General features: G+C 46.7%; 1 protein-coding gene across 11 annotated transcripts in view; it reads right to left on the bottom strand.

Moving 5' to 3' along the window:
• The window catches only part of SOX5 (SRY-box transcription factor 5), a 909,709-nt gene that overhangs the window by 441,337 nt on the left and 442,510 nt on the right, over positions 1-25,862 (bottom strand). For 5 of the 11 annotated variants that reach the window (XM_077340178.1, XM_077340177.1, XM_077340179.1 and 2 more), the window contains one exon: positions 9,717-9,783. The exons of 4 other annotated variants lie outside the window; for them this stretch is intronic. Coding sequence is in view for 1 of the 7 variants with exons in the window: in XM_077340171.1 (XP_077196286.1) it covers positions 16,645-16,682 (38 nt within the window). In the remaining 6 variants the exon portion in view is untranslated. Of the gene's footprint in view, positions 1-9,716; positions 9,784-16,644; positions 16,998-25,862 lie in introns of those variants that run through there. 2 more of the 11 variants (XM_077340173.1, XM_077340171.1) reach the window with 2 other exon arrangements.

Genomic DNA, 25,862 nt, shown 5'->3' with positions numbered 1-25,862 from the left:
TGAACACATTTTTTTTGCACTCCGTGTGGAAAATATATTCAATTTTCTTTATGTACACATTTATCAGTTGCGTTTCGCCTTGTGCTAAGCCTCCAAGTTACAACCCGGCAATAAAATCTAATAAAACGTCAATTAAAAGACGATAGCAGGCACATAAAATCTACTTGAACTAAAGAACTACTAGAAAGTAACAACAGAAATTTATATACACCTCCGACAATGGGGGAATGCACTCAAGAACAGACTGAACTTTTCAGATGGATCTCTCTGAATAGGGAATTCCGAAGTGGAATAAAGTTCTGCTCCGTGCCAATGACTTTTTTTTATTTCATTTACATTACCTGTGAACACAAATTGGCCATTTTTAATTCCCTTTGTATTCTGTTTTAGAAACTAGATGCTAATGGATTTTCCCCCTTCTATCATTTCAGACAGATGCATTTTAGTAACCTGCTCATTCAAACTCACTTGTGTCGGGTTAGCCAAGCATGGTTGAACCTGCTCTTCAGGAAAACTGCTTTCGTTCATTTTCTATCCCTTCCCTGTGCTTCTGAAACGCTGGGGCATGCTATTTAAAACATCCATGGCACTTCCCTGTAGTCCCACCCCCACTGTTTTTTGTCTTGAAACCTCCCACAGACTTTCCCCCCCAGTTCTAAATTGAGTGTTATAGCGCTCAACCAATATGAACCTTCAGGGATTCAATGGAATCAAGGAGTTTCAATGGTGCCGCTATCGGACTGAAGCGATATATTGGTGCAGCGTTATAGCACTCAATTTAGAATGTTGGAGAAAACCTGAAAGGAAGTTCATGCAGCAAACACCCCAAAAAAATGGCAGGAAAATAACAACAGTGTTTTAAATCAGGGGTAATCAACCTGTGGTCCTCCAGACGTCCATGGACTACAATTCCCAGGAGAATTCTCAAGTCCATGAACATCTGGAGGACCACAGGTTGACTACCCCTGCTTTAAATGATCATAGCACTTCAATGGACTAGATGGCCTGTATGGCCCCTTCCAACTCTTCTATGATTCTATGATTCTAATGGTGGCTCATTTACAGAAGGACATTCACCGTATGACATGCCCGTTCCTGTATTGCTTTACTTGAAATATGGTCCAGAATGGATAGCATCCCGTTTAGAATGGTAATGTGAAAATCTTCATTGATAGTAGAAAAACATCTAGGTATAGCTGCAGTAAAATCTTTGCCTCGCACACACGTACCGAGAAATGTCTAATACAGGGGTAGTCAAACTGCAGCCCTCCAGATGTCCATGGACTACAACTCCCAGGAGCCCCTGCCAGCATTCGCTGGCAGGGGGCTCCTGGGAATTGTAGTCCATGGACATCTGGAGGTCCGCAGTTTGACTACCCCTGGTCTAATACAAATCAGATTTAAATTGCCTCATATCAACTGCAGTCTTCCAAGTTTAGTAGAAACCTATGGATGCAAAAGCTGGACCCTGAAGAAGGAAGACAGGAGGAGAATAAATGCTTTCGAATAATCGTGATGGAGAGGAATGCTGCAAATACCATGGACAGCCAAAGTTACCAACAAGATAGCTTTAGACAGGAGCTAACCAGGTTTCCCAGTTTGGCGTAGTGGTTAGGAGTGCGGACTTCTAATCTGGCATGCCAGGTTCGATTCTGCGCTCCCCCACATGCAGCCAGCTGGGTGACCTTGGGCTCGCCACGGCACTGATAAAACTGTTCAGACCGGGCAGTGATATCAGCGCTCTCTCAGCCTCACCCACCCCACAGGGTGTCTGTTGTGGGGAGAGGATTGGGAAGGCGACTGTAAGCCACTTTGAGACTCCTTCGGGTAGGGAAAAGCAGCATATAAAAACCAACTCTTCTTCTTCTTCTTCCTTCTTCAGGGTCCAGCTTTCACATCCGTAGCTTGTCATGGGGAAGACAATGGTGCTGCCTAGCCGGCACTTTGTATTAAGGCTGATATCCTTACTTTTCCATATTCAGCTCCTGTGTAACATGAATATGCTTACCTCTCTGCAATCCGCAATAAACATATCTGCTCCCCTGACTTCTGGAAGTTCAAAATCACAAATATTCACATATCTGGGTAAACCTCCCCGGGTGCACTGCTTAAAAACTAACCGCTCAATGGCTGCTAAATCCTCCCTAGCTTGTCATATTACTCAAATCACTCGCAATAGCAGAGGCTATATTTTTCAACTCCATCAAGGCAGCTGTAGGGGGAGAAAAACCCGGAGTATCAGAAGCTGTAAATATCCCTGAACCTATCATTATTAATGATATTCCAAAGCCCCCTATTTTACATATTTAAGTAATTTAAGTATTATATTTCATCCTGCCAGAGCGAGACCTTTAGAGATTGTAATTGGACTGCTAGAAATCTGTAATTTGCGGTTCCTAGAAAGTTAAAATGGGAAATATGGCAAAGGGCGGACTACAGGATAAAAAAAAAAAAAAGAGCGAGAGAGCGAGAGCAAGATGTCAGGAGATGCGATTTTCCTTCCCTGGCTTCAAAGTCAGAAGACTTCCGCTTCTCGGTTGCTCTCTGTGAACATTTTCACTCAACAGAGAAGGGGGAAGCGAGTTGCGATTTTAAAGCGTTCTGGGTTGGCCAGCTGGTAAAATGCGAGTCGGTGGATCCGTTTCGAATTCTGCAGTCTCTTTTATCATTATTTTAAGTAAACAGGTTCCCGGTCTGAAATATTCTGTCGAAGTCTTTCAATGCAGCTATTAGAGGCTGGAGAGACAGCACACGTGTCCTGCAGAAATATAATTCAGAGGCCAAACTCTGATGATTTCCTTTAATTATTCCCATTCCTAGGATCGAACAGATCCAACCGCTGCCTGGAAGGATTGCAGGGAATGCAGGAGAACTGTGCCTTGCCCTCTTTGCTGCTAAGGGTATTTCACACCTTCACACATGGCAATATTATATAATCCGTTTCCAACTGCATAAGGCGGGAGAAAGCCGACCGATGCAGAAATATCTTGAGATCAACGGGACCCGTTTCTGGGGTGACACATAAACTTCAAGGAACGAAGGGACAGACTTTGGGCAGTGTGGAACAGCAAGAGTTCCACCCAGAAATGTAACTCTGTACACATGGGGTTACTTTGTCTATTTATTTGCATATAGGTAGGGATGCCAGCCTACAGATGGGACTTGGGAATTCTCCAGAATTCCAGATCATCTTCAAAGATCACTGTACCCCACAGAGGGCCCAGTCCTTGCCGGGCTCCACCCCGAAAACGCTAGGAGTTTCCCAGCCTGAATGTGACAACTGAACCCTCCAATCTCTCACATGTTGCCAGGAGGGGCCTGGTAATACTACATGTCAGCCACTGAACTGGCTATCCCCGATTCAAATTTTACCACTGCCATATTCATTCACTGGCTTTAAGGATGCCCTGCTCTCTCGAACTCTTGTAAACAGAGAGATCCAGCTGGCCTCAAACAGAGCTAGGGGGTTTTCAGCCCTGGCACACACCTGGTAGAATGAGCTGCCAGTGGAGATCTGAGCTCTGAAAGTTCTGCAGGCCCTGTAAAATAGCACGTTTCCATCAGGCCAATGGTTGAGGCCTGGCCGGCCCAGAACTACTACGGCCCTCCTTCCCCTCCAAACCTCCTCCCCTTGTACTGAATTCCCCGGAATAGGTGATATTTTACAGTCACAATTACTGAATTCACCAGCTAAACTGTGGTGGCTGTACAATTTATTGCATTTTGTTATGTTTTCAGAATTTAAAATGTTTATAATTGTTGTAAAACTGCCCTGAGCCAACCATTTGGGGAGGAGCAGTCTAGAAACTGAACCAGAAAACAAACAAACAAATAATTAAGGGCCACCTACCTTACAGGGTTGTTGGAAGGATTACAAACCAATGAATGACTATCGCTTTGAATACTTGAGCATTGCCCAAGTTATATGTCATGGTACTTACATGGGTTTGTTTGTTTTCTATACTCACGTCAATGCTCAGACTATAAGAAAAAATTATATGTAAACACACACATACACACACACACACACATATATATAATTTCAAATCAGAATAAATGTAAAGCATCCCATATGGTAAAACAAGCTATCAGCAGAATGGGAAACAAATCAAACAAATAGCATTTTATGCTGAATATGTTTTCGTTTTTGCTCTCTCTCTCTCTTTTATTGATTGTCTTTCCGATTCCATGCTTCGCGAGAGCCCAAACAATTCGCAGACAGCGTGCAAGTTCAAACTGTCGAGCAGACAGAACCTTCTGATGCGCAAGACCTCATGATGTCTCATCAAAGTATAAAAAAACTTCAGGGAAAGGGCGGGAGTGCCCGTCACGATCCTGACAACAAATACTGCCTGAACCTGGCAACCGTGCTGGAGACAGCAAAACTCAGAGCTGATTTTGCCGGAGAGTCTAAGAGAGAAGCAGACCTTGCAACCCTCTAGCTGCTTATGCCTGTTCCTTGGGCAGCTTAAGTAATCTGGAGTAGGGGGGAATTTACAGAGCAAGGGAAACTCAGAGCACAAGTAGATCTATCTTTGGAAAAACAAAACAAAACGAGAACCTGCTTTGAGCCTTTTCAATACCTTTTCGACGGGAAATGAGCAACAGGCTATGCTGTTGCGAATGAACGAAACTTCAGCATTGATTCATTCCCTTCCTACCGCCGCCCAGTTGAGAAGAAACTCAAGCCGACAAGGGCCAAAAACCAGACAGCTTTTCTAACTTAATTAATTCCCCAGCCCCCACTAAACGGAGGACGGTTGCCATCCTCCAGGCATCTCCCAGAATTACGACTGCTCCCCAAACCACGGAGGTCAGTCATTCTGGAGAAAATTAGTGTTTTGGAGCAGGAGTGGCCAAATGGTGGCTCTCCAGATGTCCATGGACTACAATTCCCATGAGCCCCTGCCAGCACCAGGGCTTATGGGAATTGTAGTCCATGGACACCTGGAGAGCCAAAGCTTGGCCACCCCTGTTTTGGAGGGTGGACTTTATACCTCACTGTAGTTTCTCCCCCCATCCCAGAATAAAAGAATCAACAGCAATTTCCCATCCCAAAGCTGGCAACCCTATCCGAAACCTGTAGCATTAGACAAGAGCAAGAATTCGGAAGCACCCTGAACACTAACAAAAATTGTGGAGCTTTCCTGAGCCACAGTTAACTCCGTTAGATGCCACTTCTTCCCCCCACCAAAAAACCTGCAGACTCAGCCAATTAATCCAAAGCTGCCCATATATATCAAGGGATGTTATTGAACCTCACGGATTACTCCAGCACGCTGCAAAAGCTGGACATTTGAAAGGAGTTTCCGAAATGTAGAATGAAACTCAGTATTTCCCCCCCCCACCCGCCATGGTAGGAATATGACAGAGCTGTCAAAGTTCCACAGGACCTGCAAAATGGCACTCTTCCTCCAGGCTCATGGTTGAGGCCACCACAGCCTGAAAACATGTAGGCCTCCCTCCGCTGGCAGGGGCTCATGGCAACTGTAGTCCATGGACATCTGTAGAGACACAGTTTGGCCACCCCTGCTCTATGGCATTGTAGCCAACCGAGTCCTCCCCAGGTTCTATTCCGAATCCTCCAAGAGTTTCCCAACCTGGATCTGGCCACTGTACTCCCCATCCCAGTCCCCCATCCCCATCTGCCAGTGGCCATGGGGGACTGGGCAACCCTACCCATGAAGGATGCAAAGGTAGACTTTCCACCAGATCAGTTCACACGGAGCATTGTCAGCCTTGCAAAAGACAGTGTTCATGTGCAAGCATGGTGTTTTGAGATTATGCTGCTCCATAACGGCTTGTCAAACTATAATTTGCACAGGTTTGCGGCTCAAAAACTGGCCCCGGTGAACATGGAAAACCATGGTGGCCACTTAAAGCCAGAGGAGCCAGTTTTAAACAACAGTCCTTTTGTCCGAGTGCTTCCCAATTACAAACAGAAGGCATATGTTTATGCTACTGCATGTTCCCAATATGCTTGCACATTTCCTGGATGCTAATTACGTCAGATGATGTAACCCTCGGCGATATAAGCTGTTTTGAACAAAGTCTGAGTCCAGGGGTACCATGAAGATCTCCAAAGTTTTATTCAAGGTATATGCTCAAAGCGTGCACACAAGCTTCATCAGATATCAGATGAAGTGTGCATGCACAGGAAAGTTCATGCCTTAAATAAAACTTAGTTGGCCTTAAAAGAGCCACTGGGCTGAAACTTTTTTTTGATATCACTGTGCACTCAGCCTAGCAACATCCTACAGAGAAAGTTCAACAGAAATATAACAGATGCAAAACAAAAAACAAAAACCGGGGATCGTTTGGAGCTGCTGCGGAAATTTTCAAGAGGAGCTCTCTACAGAACACGCCAAGCGTTGCTGTCATGGAACGAAATTGCACACATACGCTTTCTGCCCATTTTCCACCGGGCCATCCCCATTTTTGGTTGGTTGGTTTGCTTCTGTTGAAGAGAGGGAAGGAGGAATATGCATTCTCCTTGCAGGGGTAACAGTTTGCGGACTTTAGCAGCGCCGACACACACCTGAACCAAATTGCAAAAAATCCGGCAGCGGAACCTTGGAGGGACGTGGCACGGAAAACTCCAAGCAGCTAAACTACAGAAGACGGACAGAAGAAAAGAAGAGACGTCGGCTCAACAGCAGATCGAGGGGAGCTGATGCGAGGAGGGGAAGCAGTTCGAGAGCGTCTCCCTGATCACCAAATACGACAGACAGTGAAACTCTGAGCATGTTGCTGGGAGCCAGAGAGAAATGTCCAGGACTGTTTGCCATCAATGCAGGCACTCTCGCCCACTGCCTCGCACTCTAGCAAGTTCTGACGTTTCAGAATGGGGGGAAAAATCCTTCCGAAACAATTAATAAGCAGTACGCTCCCCTTGCACGCTCTTACAGAATGTCTTTTCAAAGGCACCAGCCTTTTCTTGCATTCCCTATTGTCAAAGGAAAAAGCCAGAAACTTTTTAGCAGCAGAAACCTACTGGGGCGCTCACAATTAGCTCCAATTTGCCAGGAGTCATACGGCAAAAGAAGCAGCATCACGCATTATTATGTGGTCCTGCCAGTGCACCGCATTTCCCCTTTGCAATGAGAATCCGAGACTCGTATCCACAATCGCTGCTGATTTCACGCCAAAATCTCTCAAGTTCTGCTGAATACTTGAAAGCGACATTCAGCCAAAGGTTGGCAGTTTGATTCCTGCAACCTTAATGTTCCTAACCAAAGACTAGCTGTAGCCAAATACTTTGATGACATCCCATGAAAATAAGCCACTTGAAATGGACACCAGATAGCAAGATGATCTTGCATTTGACACTGTTCCCCCAACATGCAAAGTGCTGTACACAAATAACACCACAAACGACCGCCAAGTAGATCAGCTGATGGAGGTCAGTACCCTGTTTTCAGCAATGGAGAAGATAGAAACCTATAAGCCATATCCTTTCCCAGTTGGTTAGAGGTATACTGCATCGGGATGTGGAGGCTCTATTGAGGTTTCATGAGTACTAGCCCTCAACAGGCCCTATATGATGTGAGAACTTGTCCGATCTCTTCTTTAAAAGCAATTCCTACTTAGAACTAGAGGTTATTGCAATATTCAGTGGCAGCAGATTCCACAAGCTGCGTGATCTCTTTCATCTAAGTGGCAAGGTCACATAAGGGATTCTACAGTGGAGGGAAGACCTGAATTTCCGTCTAAGCCATGCAATCTGCCCTCCAAAGCAGCGGTAGTCAACCTGTGGTCCTCCAGATGTCCATGGACTACAATTCCCGTGAGCCCCTGCCAGCAAACGCTGGCAGGGGCTCATGGGAATTGTAGTCCATGGACATCTGGAGGACCACAGGTTGACCAGCCCTGCTCTAAAGTATACCAGCTCTGACAGATTAGACTGCCCACTGCGTAAATGCACACACAAACCGCAGTACAGACAATAAAAACACACAGGCAAAAACAAGGGTAGGGAAAGAATCCACACATAGAACACCAGCCCAAAAGTAAAGGGTGGCATAAAACACAACAGAAATATTTTGTAGCCCAAATTTGATATGTTCTCCGGAACAACCACAGCTACAAATGGACAGAGCGACAGAGCATTCCAGGATGCTGAGAAGGGTTAAATTTCACTTTTTTGAACCCAACGTTACCCAACCATTGCGCGGAATTTGTGTTTTCCCAAAACGAAGGAAAACTTTTTTTTTTTTAAAGAATGCTTACTCTGAAATACCTTAACTCTGGGGAAAGGTGAGACACGTTATATAAAAGACAGAAAGGTAGGCAGGCAGGCAGAGATTTGATTCTTGCTGTGGAGAAGCAAGCCCAAGCAAGGACGATTTTAATATTTGTATATATTTGCATTTCGCGATCTTTATGGCTCTTTGAAAACGACAATGAACCAGATCCTCTGAACGACCATTCTACCAATGTTCCACACTCCTCCCCGCACTAGCAACTCACATCCCATGGCATCAACCAACCCAGGACAACACACAAGTACAAAAGTGTATCCTAGTGCTAGTGTCTTGGCAAAAGCCTCCGGGGAGGGCGGTATATAAGTATGATAAATAAATAAATAAAAGGGACTGTCTTCTGGACTGCAAGATTACAGATTTTGCACAAAGCTGCTGTGCGGTATAGATAAGTCCGTGACAAGACAAGTGTGGGGTGGGGATAATGTGCTATGTCCTAAAGTCATTTTTGTTGACCACCACTGGGGAAACGGCACATTGCACATATCTGTGCACCTAATAACCTTTTCTAAGGGGATTTTGTACATCCACGGTGACACTGCAGAAGTGTGAAGAAGCTCTGGGGGATGGCTGTTCATGCCACTGCAGGTCCAAGATTCCCCCAGTTCTACAGGGTCTCGGACATCGATAGTGACACTTACGGAAAACCCTCTGAGGCATCATGCTCAACGCAACTCAGGAAATCTTTCGCCTGAGATGAAATCTTTATCCTTTCCATCTCCCAGTTAAAGTGTACGATTTCCTTTTCTTTTTTAACAGCCCCGTCCTAAACCGACCTACTGGGAAGGATCCTTGAACTCAAGGTGGCTCACTTCTCAGGACCCGTGCCTAATAATGGGCCGTATGTCAAAGAAACCCGTAAAGGAACAGCCCGCTCTGTGCGGAATCCGATTGTATCTCTGATGCTGCAAATCGCAAACAATTCCAAGCTAGGGAACAGGGACTCCAGGAAAGGTGCCAGATAGAACCGATAGAATAAGGCTCAATTAGATTTAAGATTCCAGAAGACAAAAGATCTGCTAAAATAATTGATCATAAGAGAAACCCCAGGGTTGGCGAGGGGGTACGATCTTCCTGAATATAGTTTCAAGTTCACATTAGTCGTTGCTCAGTTATTAGAATACTTTAGCCAAAGTTCTATACTTGGAAGCCTTGCTGATTTCAAGAGGTAGGGGTGATATTTTAACTGATTTTAACTACTGGATTCCCTCACCCAGGTAGCCCCGGTTCCCGAAATCTTATCAGAGCGTGGAAGCCAAGCTGGGTCAGCCCTAATTTGTATCTGGATAGGAGACCACCAAAGTCACAATGCAGAGACAGACAAGAGACCTCTGTGGGTCTCTTGTCTTGAGACCCACATGCTGGTTGTCACTCAATAGCACCCCCCAAAACACGCCCCCCCTCCCAACATAAATCATTAGTACTTAAAAGGACTTAATTTGTGTGGTATCATACCCTTGGTGTTGGGTCCCCCCAAATGCCTTCTTTTCTTTATCCACAGTGTTTTGGGGCTGGGTTTGCTCTATAATAGTGAAGAAAAATAAGCATTTAAAAATAGAACAGGATTGCAGGAGGTGACCAAAGGAGATGGGTGCGTCTCAGTTGCGATGTCAGCATAATTCAATCCCCTCCCATACACCATGACAGCTCCAGGCATCTCCAGATAGGGATGCCAATAATCTCTCTCTCTCTCTTTCTCTCTCTTGCACACACAGATGCCCTGCAGATCTCTAAGGTGTAAAATTAGCCTCTGCTAACGCAAAGGGTTTGTGCCACGGTTTGCACGTTGGTAATTGCTCTGCCCCCTCCAATGAATTAGTAAACAAGCACGGACAGTCGCCAGAAACATCAAGCCCCCTCGAAAACAAACAAGCGGACCCAAACTGTCAACAAGTTTCCCAACAAATCCTCGTTAGATTAAGCTTGGATGCCTCTGGCAGCATTACTTTTTAACCCAGTGGCCTAAAAGGAGGAATACTAGTCCCCGGAATTGCCCCTGGTGAATGCCACCATCTACCCGCTGTGGGTGCCACTCGGGACACAGCGCAGCATTGGAAATTCTACCGGCTTTTCAGGCGCGTGGCCCCAGCCGTCTGTGGTAGCAGAACAAAATGTGAATCTTGGTAGGACGTCAATAAGAAACAGGCTACATTTTCCAGGGGATAAGCTCATGCCCTCAAAAGTCTCGCCGACGTCCTCCTCCCCGCAAACCGAATTTATTGTCCTTGGAAGGAATTTTAGAGTGGCAAGGGCTTCTCAAAAACTGGCCACCCGTTAGAACTGGAATTCTGCTGAGGTTGAGACGGTTGTTCTCTGGAAAGGAAGATTCTGTTATCTACCGTTCTCAAATACCCCCCTAGTGGTCGGCCACCGCTCGATCACTGGAGGAGCAAGGCAAAAAGGCCGGGCTTCGAAAGAGGCAGAGTTGCACGAGGGACATGCTCCGCGTGTGTTTTTAATAAACTAAACCGTGAACTAATCTCGCACCTTTGAGAAACGAATATTTGAAAGGGTTCGAAAACGGCTTCCGAAGCCTTCCCGTCACTTAAAACAGGCAACGACCACCACAACAAGAAATGCACCATGCGGCAGCTTACTTTTTCTGGGACTGGAGCTACACCTCTCGATAGGTTACAGGGCTGGAAAAGCAGCTATTTGAGACGAGTCAAATTATATAGTTGCAGAATCAGGGAAGGGAGGATCAACAGAATCCAGAAACTTATCTAAAGTGGATCTTATTTATCTTTCCAGTGTAGCGTCATTTAAAAACAAAAAAACCCCATGTATCTTTTTACAGACTACCAGAAGTACACTTATGCTTCAAAAGTGCTGAACAAAACAATTTGGGGGCGGGTGGGTCCCCTAACATGCTCCCCCAAGCATGATACTTCCTTGAACAAAACTACCGAAAGAGCAGGACAGCCCAACAATTAAGAAGATTCTCTGCTATTCCCAGGCTGCGAAAATGTACTGAGGGGGGTTGATCATGACCCGTATTTGGGTTATGAGATCTTTGTCATGACATTATTACCAGAGATATCTGAAGCAGGAGGGAGCAGGGAAATATCAGCACCACTGGTCTGCCTACAGTAAGATACAGATATTTGGGACGTCTGTTTTAAAACCATCAAATACCAAAATCACCCTGAGTCATCTTTTCAGCACCTTACCTACGGTTAGGTCTTTGGGCCGTAGCCTGCCCACTCCCTAGCTCCCTCCGTTCAGCCTGTTCCCATGCAAAAATATTTATATACCGATTTCCGAGGGAGCCAACGGGAACGGACTCCATCCCTATCAAAAGGCACCGTGGCTAAAACAACGAGACAGGTTGTCACATTTTTAATAAGGCTCTGACACAGATATAGCTGCTAGTTAAAAGCTCCCCTAAGAAGCTGTAAATACCTCATGCATTCATTATACTTAATATGTCTCCGGACAACAGGGGGAAAGGGGGAAGGGAGGGGGGCAGCTTTTTCTAGGTATCAAGGAAACACGTTGCAGGAACATTTTTTTATTTAAAGTTGCATGGCTTGAGAGTTGGAAAGGGGGGAATGATCCCTCCACCCCCACCTCTCTCTCTCTCTCTCTCCAAATATTAACCCTTTCAGCGCCCCGTGGCACCTTTAAACTACCCAGACTCTAGTTGCTTAAATTCTCTGTGTGATCAGAGCCCGACAAAGCTCCTTCCTTCAGAGCAGTCCCTTCCTCAGAGCCACTACAAACCCATTTCACAGTTCTGGCCAGAGTGAGGCTTTTATAGAAATAGGCGTTTAGGATGCTTAGGGCTAATCCTGCGTTGAGCAGGGGGTTGGACTAGATGGCCTGTATGGCCCCTTCCAACTCTATGATTCTATGATTCTATGATTCTATGATTCTATGAACAAATTGGGCAAAGATACAGCCAAACAGGTTTCCTCAGAGATTCCACCCCCTCCGAAAATACAAAACCAAACGTGAAACGTGCAAAATCAGTTCAAAATACTGCCCGACACACACAGCGAAGAAACATTTCTGTCTGAAGTAGAGGCAGAAGACAGCGGGCCAAATTTTGTCAGCATAGCTATTGAGGAGTGTGCACGATTGATGCCCAAATCTAGGAAACAGAGCCATAGGAGAATTCGGATTCTGTGGTGATTAAAGCACAGCCACATCAAAACTTTTAAGACAATTGTGCACTTCAGGTTTTTAAGGGAGGGGAAGAACAACAGTGCATCCATTCTAGAAGAGCATTGTAGCATATCATTCCAACCAGGCCCTCTGACAGAAGGGTGTAAATTTTTTCCCCATGTCATTCCACAGCAGCAAACACAAAACGGGGGTGCAGAGGAGGCTTTTTTTGTGTGTGGGGGGGGAGTTGTTTTGTTTTGTTCCCCTAGAAAACTTTAACGCAAAAGTGTGATATGGGAAAGATTTGTGTCTATAGTGGTGTTGGAAGAACAACAAAATAAATTCTACGGAAGTAGAGTTGACTCCTGCGGGTCAAAACCTGAATATAGTCCTTAAAAAAGGCATTTAGCACCCTGAATCCTTGCAACCAATGGCTGCGCTAAGATTCTCCATCATTTTAGCTGCCAAGGGTCATCTAAGCTTTTCCCATACTTTTTCAGAGCAAGCCCATCACGAAGATAACTTTTCCCCATATCATGCATCCTTTCTTGACCTCGCTTTTCCATACTTTAAAAAAACAGTACAATAATGCAGCCTTCCCCTTGAAGGCATATAAGTGAATTTATACTTTTTTTTCTGTCGTGCATCGTGTGTTTTGCAGGACTGCAGCTATGAAGAGCATGCACACACCATGCACATGGCTAATTCAGGTGCTTTTTATCTATTTCTTTCCCGGTTACGAGACTTCTGTGTGCTTTTTTCAAGGCACACGCTCCCTGCTTAAAGTGACCCTATCTGCACTTTTAGCCATTTTTCTGAAGTTCACAGAGAAGTTTGGGGATGCCGAGGTCCTTGTGAACTCCTTCTCGTGAAAGCCGGCCTTCTTATTGAATGCCTCCCTGTATCTCACTAGTGCATGGGATGGGTCTCTATTTTGAAAAACAGCTAAAAAGAAGGGGAGGGGGGGGCTTTGTTCTCCCTTTTCAACAGGCATCTTGGTATGAAACCCAGCCACCGCAATTTCCTCAACATAGCTCGCCGGTCAATTTTTAAAAAAAAATTGGGAAGGTTGATTTTCTTAGAATCTCTCAGTACCTTTCGATCCTGCTCTGTCTTTCCCCCAAGATCCGAAACGGTACAGAGAACCTTTCCGTCCAAATCGGTTCACAATTTCAGAAACAAAGAACCGAAAAAAAGGAAGGCTGAATCGAAGAACTCCTCTGAACACGCCAGCCCCGTCCTGGGTTTGCACGAACTAACTGGACAAGCTGGCAGATGTAAATATTGCTGCTTCTGCTCCCATTTCTATCCCTGTCTTCTACATTATCGCAGCAAAAAAGGCAAGGAGGGAAAGAAAGAAGGCAGCCCCAGGCCAAAACAAAGGCAGGAGCCCTTTCCTTCCTACGAAAGCCATCAGCTTCCCGGGAAAAAAAAGTTTCTGAAAGTTTCAGAACAGATCCAAGAGGCAGGACAGACAGGGAGAAACCCCTTCCAGGACGTAGATTCGGCAAACTGAAAACCAAGCAACCGACAGCATTCCCGAGAACGAATCCAGAGTTCCTGGATGCCCAGTGTCCAGTTCTTAAACGGGCCTCAAAGATATAAATACTGCCGTGCTCTTGAGCCTGACAGGTGGTAGCACCATAATTTCAGAGGACATGCAAGAGACACCCCCCCACCACTACCTCTTTTAGGGGGGAAAGACTGCCTGCGTAACTCCTGCCTGGGTAACACGGGTTTTCATGTGAACGATACACGTCCAGTTGTAAATATAAGTGTGCAACGTGGACCGAGCTCCATGTGTGTGGAACTCCCGTCAAACACACCAAGTGTAAACAAGCGGTAATGATTAACAGAGACACTGGTTTGTGTTATGAGCTAAACCCCAGATGGAACACGGTAAATAAAAAGAATGAGATCGCAGGATTCTCTCCACCTCCCCTGTCCCAGGTCCCTTCCTGATCGCTCCGAACTATATACCTGGATAGCCATCCACCTGCAAAGACTGGCGATATCACTGATCTCATTTAACTAGTAGCAAAACTCCGAAAACAGCACATTTCGGTAGGGGAAGGGAAGATAAGACTTCTTTTGCCCCCCCCCCCCAAAAAAAAGCTGGCTTCAGAAATGAAAACAAAAGAGAGTTCTGTTCAGCAGGACACGGAGCAAAGGTTCTGCAGGGAGTGCAGTTTGTGTTCCTGAATTCTGCACCTATTGCAGGCTCAGGGGGGAAGAGTCCAAGAGAATAATCCTCATGCTTACTCAGACTATTTGGCCCGTGTGCCGGTTTTATTTATCCGCCGGTGGGTCCCTGGCAGGAGGCGGGATACTTCCCAGGACCCTCCGTCCTGCAAAGCACTTCTTGCCAGGTAAAGGGAAGGTCTACTAAGGTAACCCAGTTAAGCCTCTTTCAGGTAGGGCAGTATCACAATATTATGAAAGGAGGGGGGGGGGGAGAGAGAAATGTCAGTGATTTTAAACAAAGGAGGGGAAATTAATTAGATCAAATAAAACCTTGGAAGGAGTTCAAAAGTTCCAGTCCAAGGTGTTTTGTCCCTTCTGACATGGCAGAGTTTTAAGTTACAAAATAAAGCAAGAGTTCCTTTTAAAGAGGAAAAAAACCCCTACATATTGCTGGTTTCTCTTACTTTATTTATTTCATAGATCTCCCTTCGCTACTCATCTCCTGGTGGCTCTCCTCTGCCTTCTTAAGACGTTGGAGGGTTTTTTCCCCTCTCTTCCCCCCCTTCCTTTTACTATCCTCTTCGGCAATCTGAAGTCTGTGAACAGCTTGACTTAGCATATTTTTTAACCAGCTGGTCTGTCACCTATCTCCCCTTGTGTAGTCAGATGCAACCAAATGTTTCTGCAGAAGGTGGGTTTTGCATGCAATTTTGGGGAGGGGGAAGGTAAGACGCCTCCGAACTGAAAATTATGACTTTATTGGGATTGTGATTATATATTTTTTTAAAGGAGCCACTTGGAAATGCAAAGATCACCTCCCTCCTGACAGGCAAACCAGGGGAAAAGGCTGAAAAGAAACTGCAGCTGGGAGAGGGAGAGGGAGTCCCCGGCTCTCTGAAGCAAACTGTACACAAACGGCCAAGGGGGGAGTCTTCCAAACCTCAGGAAAGGGTGGATTTGCATGAAATAAACAGTAGTTGGGAGAAGTTAAGACTCCAAGGGTGGTGGAGCTAGAGCTGTTCGGAGTCCCTGATTTGAGCAAACGTAGCCCTACCATGGAGCACGCTGGCGGTAAAAATCAAAATAGCACTGTTTGACATAGGGCCACCGAGGTTTACTGGGGGTAACCTCCAGAGCAAGTTCGACTTGGCTCCCCTACCCTCCGGACCAGTGGCCAACTCTCCACTGCCTGCTCTAGGGGGGGATGTTCATTTTTTCCCCCTGCCCCACAAAAAGCACTCCTAAGAGCGACAAAAATAAAGAAGGGTAGCCAGCTTGCACAACTTTCAAGGGAGGCTGATATGGAAAGTTTCAAGCCCGGGGAATGTTCTTCCATTCATCCCAGGAAAGCACTCAGTTAGCAGGGGGAGAAATACCGATTTTCAGGAGAAGGGGGGTAAAGAAAGACACAGGCACACAAAATCTGCCTAAGACACTGTTGCTCTCATTAGCTTAGCAGATTAATTCAGACACAGAGAGAGAGAGAGAGAGAGAGAGAGAGAGAGAGAGAGAGAGAGAGAGAGAGAGAGAGAGAGAGAGAGAATCAGAGAGGGGAGGGAAGAAAATCGGTAGGACAAGAGAAGGGGGGGGTGCTGAACAGAGATTCAGTCCTGGTGATATTCATTCAAAGCAGGGAGCTCAACCCAATCCGAAAGGCATCTCTGTCGAAGTAGATTACAGGACTGGGGGGTGATCCCCTTTCCCTTCTAGTTTTGGAGGGGAAGAGGGTGGAAATAAACAAGCAAACACCCATCAGATGCAAATCTGACATTACAGCAAGCCGGGGGGGGGGGGGGGGGGGGGGGAAGGGAAGCGGGGAGAGATCAAGTCCTTCGCTCCGAGTACAGATCAGAGAAGCCGGCAGGTTTCTGTTGTTGTTGTTGTGTGTGTGGGTTTCTTTTTCCCTCCCCCAATTCTACAGAAAGGCACGGAAGGAAAGTTGCACTTTATAAAGCTGCCAGGGCTCCGGGCAGACCCTTTCGGGAATGGAAAGAAACAAGGGATAAGTCTCCAAAATGCAAGGAACAGAGAAGCACCCGCGACAGGGAGGGAGGGAGAAAAGACATGCAAAGGGCTGGATTTCCTCACTCACCTTTCAAACTCCTGGGGTAAATCGGGGTCAGTTAACATGCTGGAAAACCCAGACCGGTTTTCTGCTGTCGGGTCCTTGCTTGCTTTCTCCCTTTGTCACAGTAGCCACCTAGGAGCGCCTCCAACTGAACCTGTCAAGTGAATCCAAACCTCCTAAACAGGATTGATTTTTCCCCCCTCTCCCTCTCTCTCTCTCTCTCTCTCTCCCTCTTGCTCTCTCCCTCTCCCCCTCTCTGAGCTAGGACTCCTTGACCAGTCTCTTAAAGGGCCAGCGCACTTTAGCTGGAGCAGGAGTCGGCACGGAGCAAGCTCCCCCCACATCTGTGCCGCATGGCTGTGGTCTGCCAAGCGGCAGCGGCAGCCAACCTCAGGGTTTCGGTCCGCCTGGGCTGGAGCCAGCCCCACCAGGGGAAGAAAAGAAAGAAAAAAAAAAAAACCTTGCAAAGTCAGCTCCTTTCGGGCTCCCCTCCCTCCTCCTCCTCCCCCTCCCCCTCTGTCATCACTATAATCATCATCAGTGGAATACACACACACACACACTGAAAGATCAAACACTCCAAAGGAAACAACATCCAAACAAGGTTTCTGGGGGTTTTTTTGGGGGGGGGGAGGCTGGACCCCAAAAACTCTGCTAAAGAAAACCAACAAATGGACCTCGGGCCTCAGTTTGCTCAAAGCACCTGGGTACAGAGAAGGCTTGTAAGGGGTCAGGAGGAGATTACTCCTTGGCAAACCTTTTCTGTTCTGCCAACAGACCGATCAATAATCTAATATGGTCATGGACCAGCAGAATAAGACAGGGCCGGCAGAAGAACATCCATCCATCAGCTATCGATAGATCTATCGATTATCACCTATCAATCTCGCTGACTATCTATTTCTAGAGAGAGAGAGAGAGGCGAATATACCGATAGATACAGATAGATAATCTTCCTCTATTATGCCACAAAAGAAAATGGAAATACACTCGCACAATAATAATAATAATAATAATAATAATAATAATAATAATAATAGTAATAGTAATAGTAATAGTAATAGTAATAGTAATAGTAATAGTAATAGTAATAGTAATAGTAATAATAATAATAATAATAATAATAATAAATTTTCTGTTTTAGAATTAAAGTTCTCCCTGTCCCCCCCCCTCCCAGACAGGCAACCCTGCTTTCTCTGCATTTCCCCTTATTTTTGTATCTCTATTTATTTCACAGTCACACATGTTTACTGGCAATGTGTATCACAGGAAGCCCATTTAAACATCCCAATCTAATTCTGCCAAACAGGCTCAATCAGGGAAAGTGGAGGGGGGGGGATTAGGATCTGTGGGGCAGGAAGAAACCCGTCTGGAGAAGACTGCGAGGGCGTGTAGGTCTTCCCATCAAAGTCCGAGAGAGTTTACACAAACTAAGGATCCTGTACTCACTTACTGAAAGATTCTGGGCAAATCCTAATAACCTCTCCCCTCCGCCAATAAAAACGGGTGGGAAGAAAGGGATGCATCAGAGAACAACCCATAGTTAATATGCGCCTTAATCTGTGATTCCACATCTCTGTGTCACACCTAAGAGCAAATACACAGCCGTGTGCAGTGGTTTTTAATATCTACCTATATATAATCTTTACCAGATTCTGCGAACAGGGATTATCTAACGCACTAGCTAGAGGTGAGAGACTTTAGGGGAGGGCCTCATAGGGTGGGATTCCTGGCCCAAGGAACTTTAAACAGGGACTGCCTGGTTAAAGCAGAAAGCCCTTAAGCAACTTGCTTAGATTGGAGCCAGGAGAAGGTTAGCAAAAAAAAAGGGGGAGAAAAAAGGCATTTCCCCAAGGCATTTGCATCTCAAGAGGTCCCAAATCTATATTCGTTAATATGCCTCTCTCTGGATTGAACGTGCATATATTATTTCCCCCACCCCACCCTCACCTCTTCTTCATTCCTACCCCCCCCCCAAAAAAATCGCGCACTCCGAGCAAGGGGTGGAAGGGTGGGGGGAAACCCACACAACAATCAAGCATTGTTCCCAGGAAAGAAAAGCAACTTTGACAGATTGAAATATACCAGAGGCCCCTTCAAGGAAACCTGTAAACAACATGTCAGTCACTCTGTCGGTTTCACTGCTTTGGCCACAAATTGCTGAGAGGCGGCCGGGCACCCACAACAACCCCGCAAACAAGGGGGAGCGGTGTGTGTGTGGGGGAAGGGAGCGATCTCAACCCCCCTCCCCAGTCCCCCAAGAAGCAGTCCTGTACACCCAAACTCCATCAAAGGGATGGGCTTGAACAAACAGGAGGAAAGGAAAAGGCAGCGAGGCACATATATAAGCGTGCGCATAAATAGACATGCGCGTGCACACACACACATAATATAAAACAACAACAATCCCACATCAAAACTAGCAGCACAACCACACACAAAGGGCCTCCTGGCTTTGTTCGGGTTGTAGACGGTTACTGGATTCCTCCAGTCTCTTCCTCCTCTCCCATGCTCAGTTGTGGATCTCAGCCTCAGCCACTGTCACCGGGAGGATATGTTTATGGGGTTTCTAGTTCTCAGGGTCCCAAGAGCATCCCGGCTTCCTTAGCCAGCTCCAATTATACTGATAACAATCTGGCAGAGAGAAAGGTAATCGGGTAATGGCTCTGGGCTGGCGGTGCCAAGGAATCATGCGTGCGCGCATACACGCAACCGCTTCGGCTTGCCCCGGGAGAGGATGCAAAACCTTTCCCACAGGCTATGGGGCAGTGGCATGTTGCACCTCCAAAGCAGGGGTTGCCGTCCTCCAGGTGAAGGAGAAGAGTTGGATTGCATCCCTGGCTTTTTGCTACCCAATGGAGTCTCCAAGCGGCTGAAGATTGCCTTCCCTTTCTCCCTCCCCTCATGACCTGTGAGGTAGGTGGGGCTGAGAGAGCCTTGAGAGATCAGCACTAAGAGGACTGTGACTAGCCTCAGGTCACCCAGCTGGCTGCATCTGCAGGAGCAGGGAATCAAATCCGGCTCTCCAGATTAGAGGCCACCGCTCTTACCCACGACACCAAGCTGGCTCAAGGTGCTATTCTAACTGATCTCCAGGGGGCGGGGACAAGTCCCCCTGGAGAAAATGGCTGCTTTGGAAGGCGGACTCTTTGGCATTATCACCCATGGAAGTCACTCATCTCTAAAGCTTGCCCTCCTTGGGTTCCATGCCCCCTAAAGCAGGGGTAGTCAACCTGTGGTCCTCCAGATGTCCATGGACTACAATTCCCATAAGCCCCTGCCAGTATTTGCTGGCAGGGGCTCATGGGAATTGTAGTCCATGGACATCTAGAGGACCACAGGTTGACTACCCCTGCCCTAAAGGTCCAGGAATTTCCCTGCAGCTGGCCATGTCACTCACCTGTATCAGCCAGGATGGGCCATCCAACATGGCAGACCCACAAACGAGTCAACAGGAGGAAAAAGATCCCAGCTATCTCCCTACTCAGTCAGGATTCACTTCATCACCAAACTTACAGCCCTTCCCAACCCGGGAAGGGAAAGAGGGAAGGTGGGAGAAGCCATCCACAGGCAAAAGGGGATGGATGGAATTTTGAGAGGAATCCCCTTTTAAAGGTCCAGGGGGACTATTCTAGCACAAGGGGAGCTAAACCTTGCTTTAAGAAGAACCCCTTGCTGGTGGTGGAAAGCACTGTCAAGTTCAAAGCAAGAGATGTTCAGAGGTGGTTTGCCATTGCCTGCCTCTGGGTCATGACTCTGGTGTACCGTCAGCAGTTCCAGAGGGCCCGCAAGGCAGAGCTGTTCCACCAGGCCTACGGTTGAAGCAGGGAAACTAACACCGTGAAAGTGCCGGGCTCGTTGCTCACAAAACCACAATGCCCCATCCGCAAGACACCGACCGCCCAGGAGAAATGGAGTTCCCCTATATAAGGTTGAGTGGGGGCAGTGTAATATAATGTAGTTAATATATTTGAATTGAAAGCATTTAATCACTGTTTATCAATGTGACTTTATTAGTCATATATGACTTATTGTTTCCTGCCCAAAGTCAACTGGGAGAAGTGGCCTATAAAAATTAAGTTGTTGTTATATTAAGTACTAGCTTCAAAGCCCGTTCCTAAGATCGGGCCTTGAAAAGGTCCCCTCCCCTGGTTCCCTGCCAGGCACCTTAAGGTGGCTTTGGGCCACAGCTGGCAGCTGGATCAAGTGGGGTGAGCGGGGGCTGGCCAGCTCATTAGCAGGCCCGGGACAGAGCTCCTTAGCAGGCAGTCAGCAGGCCAAGAAGCCCTCATTAGCAGGCCCTTTACCACAACTCTTTGCCCAGGGCCCTCTCCCCTTAACTGCTGCTGGCTCCAGGCACTGAGGTGCATCTGAGAGCAAAGAGGCTAGAGTCCAGGGACAGAGGGCAGGAGCTGCAGGGGCAGGGCCAATCAGGCTGGCTGAACCCTGATTGGCCCTATTCCAACTTGGACAGCCAGACACGTTCTACCTCCCAGGCTGTTTCACAAATATATAGAGGAACCATGGAAAAGGATTTAAGTATTTGAAAGGTTGTCACTTGGAGGAGGGCAGGGAAAGGTTCCTCCTGGCAGCAGAGGAGAGGACCTGCAGTAATGGGTTTAAACTATGGGGAGAATGGTATTGGCTACCTAGCAGGGGGGGAGGGGTAAATTCACAGTCCGAGTACTTCAGCGGTGATATCAGCTCCCCCTCAGTGGCCATCTTCAAGCAGCAGCTGGCCAGAACCTTATCCTGGATGCTTGAAACTGATCCTGCATAGAGCAGGGGGTGGGACTAGATGACCTGTCTAACCCCTTCCAACCCTGCGTCTCTAAAATGACTACCTAAGGAGGTGATGAGCTCCCCCTCATTGGTGGTCTTCAAGCAGTGGCTGGACAGATATTTTAATGGATGCTTCAGGCTGATCCTGCGCTGAGCACAGGGTTGGGCTAGAGGGCCTGGATGGCCCCTTCCCCCTCTAGGATTCTATATGACTTGGAGGTCTCCCATACAAATGCTAGCCAGGATTGATCCTTTTTAGTTTTTGAGAGCTGATGAAATTGGCCAACCTGAGCTATCCACGTCAGGGGGGAAATCCTAGATTTTTTTTTGTTGTGGTTTTACACACCTGTATACTATGTCTTTCTATGCCCTGATATTACTGAAGAAGAGTTAGTTCTTATATGCTGCTTTTCTCTTGCCGAAGGAGTCTCAAAGCGGCTTACATTCCCCTTCCCTTTCCTCTCCCCACAAGAGACACCCTGTGAGGTGGGTGAGGCTGAGAGAGCCCTGATATTACTGAACAAGAAGAACAGTTGGTTCTTATATGCCACTTTTCTCTACCTGAGGCTGAGAGAGCCCTGATATCACTGCTCAGACAGAACAGCTTTCTCAGTGCTGTGGCGAGCCCATGGTCATCCAGCTGGCTGCATGTGGGGGAATCAAACTCGGTTCGCCAGATTAGAAGTCCACACTCCTAACCACCACACCAAGAAGAGCAGCTGGCACGTTGCCCTACCTCTCCACACCGTGGGGCTGGCCTCCTAATGTATCACTTTGGGCTTCGGTGATCACCGAGGCGGCCAAACCAACCTGAAGCGCACAACCATAATTCTGTAATTTCTTGAAGAATAAAGAATATTTCAGGGGGCTCTCAATGGTTTAAAAAAAGCTGAGAACGTCTGCTCAAAGTACATCAGTATACTGGTACTCCCACAAAGACGCCCTCTCAAATTCATATATATTTTTAAATGCATTCTGAAGCTACAACCAGCGATCTTTAAATATCACACTGTAGCAACCATTCCTGACTGGATTATCTTGTTCACATTGGCAAATCCAAGGAAAGAGCTGTGGTAGAGTATCTGTCTGAGGTACAATTCCCGGCATCTCCAGTTGAAGAATTGCCAGGCCGTAAGTGAAGCATAAGACCTCTACCAATCATTGCAGGTTCCAGTGTTCTATGAGTGCTGAATGAGTCCTACAGAACAACAAATGAGGCATGGCCAACATGAGGAGGAAGAGGAGGAGAGGGAGAACTGGCGATTTGTACCCTCTCCCTTTTACAACCCAAAAGGGTCTCAAAGCAGCCTACAATCACCTAAAAGCATAGAGTTGGAAGGGACCTCCTGGATCATCTAGTCAACCCCCTGCACTATGCAACACACTCACAACCCTCTCGCTTATCCACTGTCACCTGTCACCCCCTTGAACCTTCCCAGAATCAGCCTCTCTGTCAGGTTGGCTATCCAGCTTCCGTTTAAAAATTTCTAAAGATGGAGAGCCCACCACCTCCCGAGGAAGCCTGTTCCACTGAGGAACCGCTCTGTCAGGAACTTCTTCCGGACAGAATTCCGGAAGAGACAGAATTCCTTTTGAATTAATTTCATCCCATTTGTTCTGGACTGTCCCTCTGGGTCAAGAGAGAACAACTCTGCTCCATCCTCTACATCAGGGGTAGTCAAACTGCGGCCCTCCAGATGTCCATGGACTACAATTCCCAGGAGCCCCCTGCCAGCGAATGCTGGCAGGGGGCTCCTGGGAATTGTAGTCCATGGACATCTGGAGGGCCGCAGTTTGACTACCCCTGCTCTACATGGCAGCCTTTTAAATACTTGAAGATGGCTATCAGATCCCCTCTCAGTCACCTCCTCTCCTTCTCCCCACAGGAAACATCCTGTGAGCAAGATGCTGCTAAGAGAGTTCTGAGAGAACTTCAACTGGCCCAAGATTTCTCAGCTGGCTGCGTGCTGGGGAGCAATGAAAAATCAAACCTGATTCTCCAGGTTAGAAGCTCCCACTCTTAATCGCAAGCTGGCTCTCTGTCATCCAGATAAGAGAGCCCTTCCGCTTATTCGAGAGACACAAGGACTGGCTGAAATTCAGCAGCAGTGGGGAGAGATAAATGGTCATTTATTAATAAAGGTAAAGCTCAATATTAACAGTGGGGTGGGATGCCGCAGTCATGTGGCTCTTTTGGGTTATTGTTGTCGCTGCTCTTCCTCCCCCCCCCCCCAAATTATGCAGTGCTAATATACAAAATATCAAATGCGCTGTAATTATACATTCAATGCTGTTATAAAAGTCACTTCAAAGCCACTTTCTAAAGGTTCTGCCTATAAGTAGCTTTCTCTAGTATAGAGACAAATGTCCAAACATATAAATACAGGTTAAAAGGTACAAATTATTTCCATATACAAGAGCCAAACATGTTTCGGCTAAAAGCCTTCCTCAGTGGTAAAATTCAAATGGAGCATTTAATTTCATAAACATAAATATATATGAAAAGTCATCATATACAGATTGGACCAAAACCACATAGAGTGGAATGTGAAATGTACTCACACTCAGGCGTTCACCCGTGGTGCAAGTGGAAACGAATCATCTTAAATCCTATTAAAATGCAACGTGCACAAATCAAGCTGTGCAATGTTTATGTGCAATATTTATTTTTAACACCTGTGAATGTATAATTAAAGTATATTTGATACTGTGTATATGAGCAGTGAGTAATTATCTATATCTTAATTTTTTTCTGTCTATTTTTTTAACCTTTTTCAGCAACCCTGTTTATGTAGAGTTGTGTCTCCCCTCCCTCTTTTGGTCACATTTATTTCTTCCCCGTAACAACCTATGGATGCGAAAGCTGGACCCTGAAGGAGGAAGACAGGAGGAGAAGAGATGCTTTCGAATTAGGGTGTTGGAGGCAAATGCTGCGAATACCATGGACAGCCAAAGTTACCAACAAGACGGTTTTGGAGAAGAGCAAACCAACCATGTAATTAGAAGGGAAGATATTACGGCAAAAGCTCACTTACTTTGGACACATCATGCAATCAAACTCGCTAGAAGAATCATTAATGCTCGGCATGGTCAGCGGCAGAAGGAAACGTGGTCGCCAAAGGATCCGCTGGCTCGACACGATCAAAGCCAATACAGGGATGACCATGAACCAACTGAAAGAAGCAGTCAGAGACAGGGACGCATGGCGGAGACTTTCCTATAGAATCGCCGAGGGTCGGACACGACTGAACAGATGACAAGATCAATTTTTCCCCCTGGTCTGGTCACCACAGACTTATGGTGACTAGGTAGGACAGCCTATCTCAAGTGGTTTACCAATTAGAAACCCTTGAAACATTCCTCAGGCTTTGAGAAATCCGAGAAGTGATGCAATCTTGCAGAATATGGTTAGGAAGCATAGCTGCGGACATGCTCACCCAGAACCCCTCCCCTTCCTGCCCATCATTTGGGTGCAGGGTCAACCTGACCATATATGGCCATTGTTGTTGATGTTAGGTGCGAAGTCATGTCCGACCTATCGCGACCCCATGGACAATGATCCTCCAGGCCTTCCTGTCCTCTACCATTCCCCGGAGTCCATTTAAGTTTGCACCTACTGCTTCAGTGACTCCATCCAGCCACCTCATTCTCTGTCGTCCCCTTCTTCTTTTGCCCTCGATCGCTCCCATTAGGCTCTTCTCCAGGGAGTCCTTCCTTCTCATGAGGTGGCCAAAGTATTTGAGTTTCATCTTCAGGATCTGGCCTTCTAAGGAGCAGTCAGGGCTGATCTCCTCTAGGACTGACCGGTTTGTTCGCCTTGCAGTCCAAGGGACTGTTTGCCTTGCAGTCCAAGGACTCGCCATATCATCCAATAAATGTTTAACAATTTAAAAAATTAATTCTCACCCATTAAGGATACCCTTCCGGGGCTGCCAAGAAACCGCAAGATTTCGCAAAACCCTGGTTGAGAATGCCTGCGTTAAGTGAACAACATTTGGGATGAAAGTGGAGAGTTACAGCTGGCGAACATGACGGATGGAGATGTTGAGACTCTCCTTTTAGCACACAAGCATGGAGGTTACCACTCCGATGGCTCTCAGATGGGAGGTGACTGAGTCAAGGAAGTAGAAAAGAGCATGCAAGATCTGAAGGATGTGTCTCAGATGCAAGCAGATTTATTAGATTGCACTAACCCTACGAGCTAAAATGATTAAATTTAAGCTCTCGTTCTCGGGTCACTTTATGACAAGGCAAGCGTCAGTGGGAAAGAGGGGGATGCTAGGAAAAGCCGAAAGCAGAAGGAAAAGAGGGCAAGATCTGAACCAGAGGATGTGAATTCATAGGGCTGCCATAAATGTCACCAGGATGCTTACTTTAGGCTGAACCTGCACAGAGCAGAGGGTGGGTCTAGATGGCCTGTGTCGCCCCTTCCATCTCTCACTCTTCCCTCCCAGAAGAGT

The sequence above is a fragment of the Paroedura picta genome, chromosome 5 (genome assembly GCF_049243985.1).
Source record: "Paroedura picta isolate Pp20150507F chromosome 5, Ppicta_v3.0, whole genome shotgun sequence".
In the NCBI taxonomy this organism is placed as follows: domain Eukaryota; kingdom Metazoa; phylum Chordata; class Lepidosauria; order Squamata; family Gekkonidae; genus Paroedura; species Paroedura picta.
The sequence above is the reverse complement of the archived record's forward strand: the minus strand, read 5'-3'. Positions and strand labels throughout refer to the sequence as shown.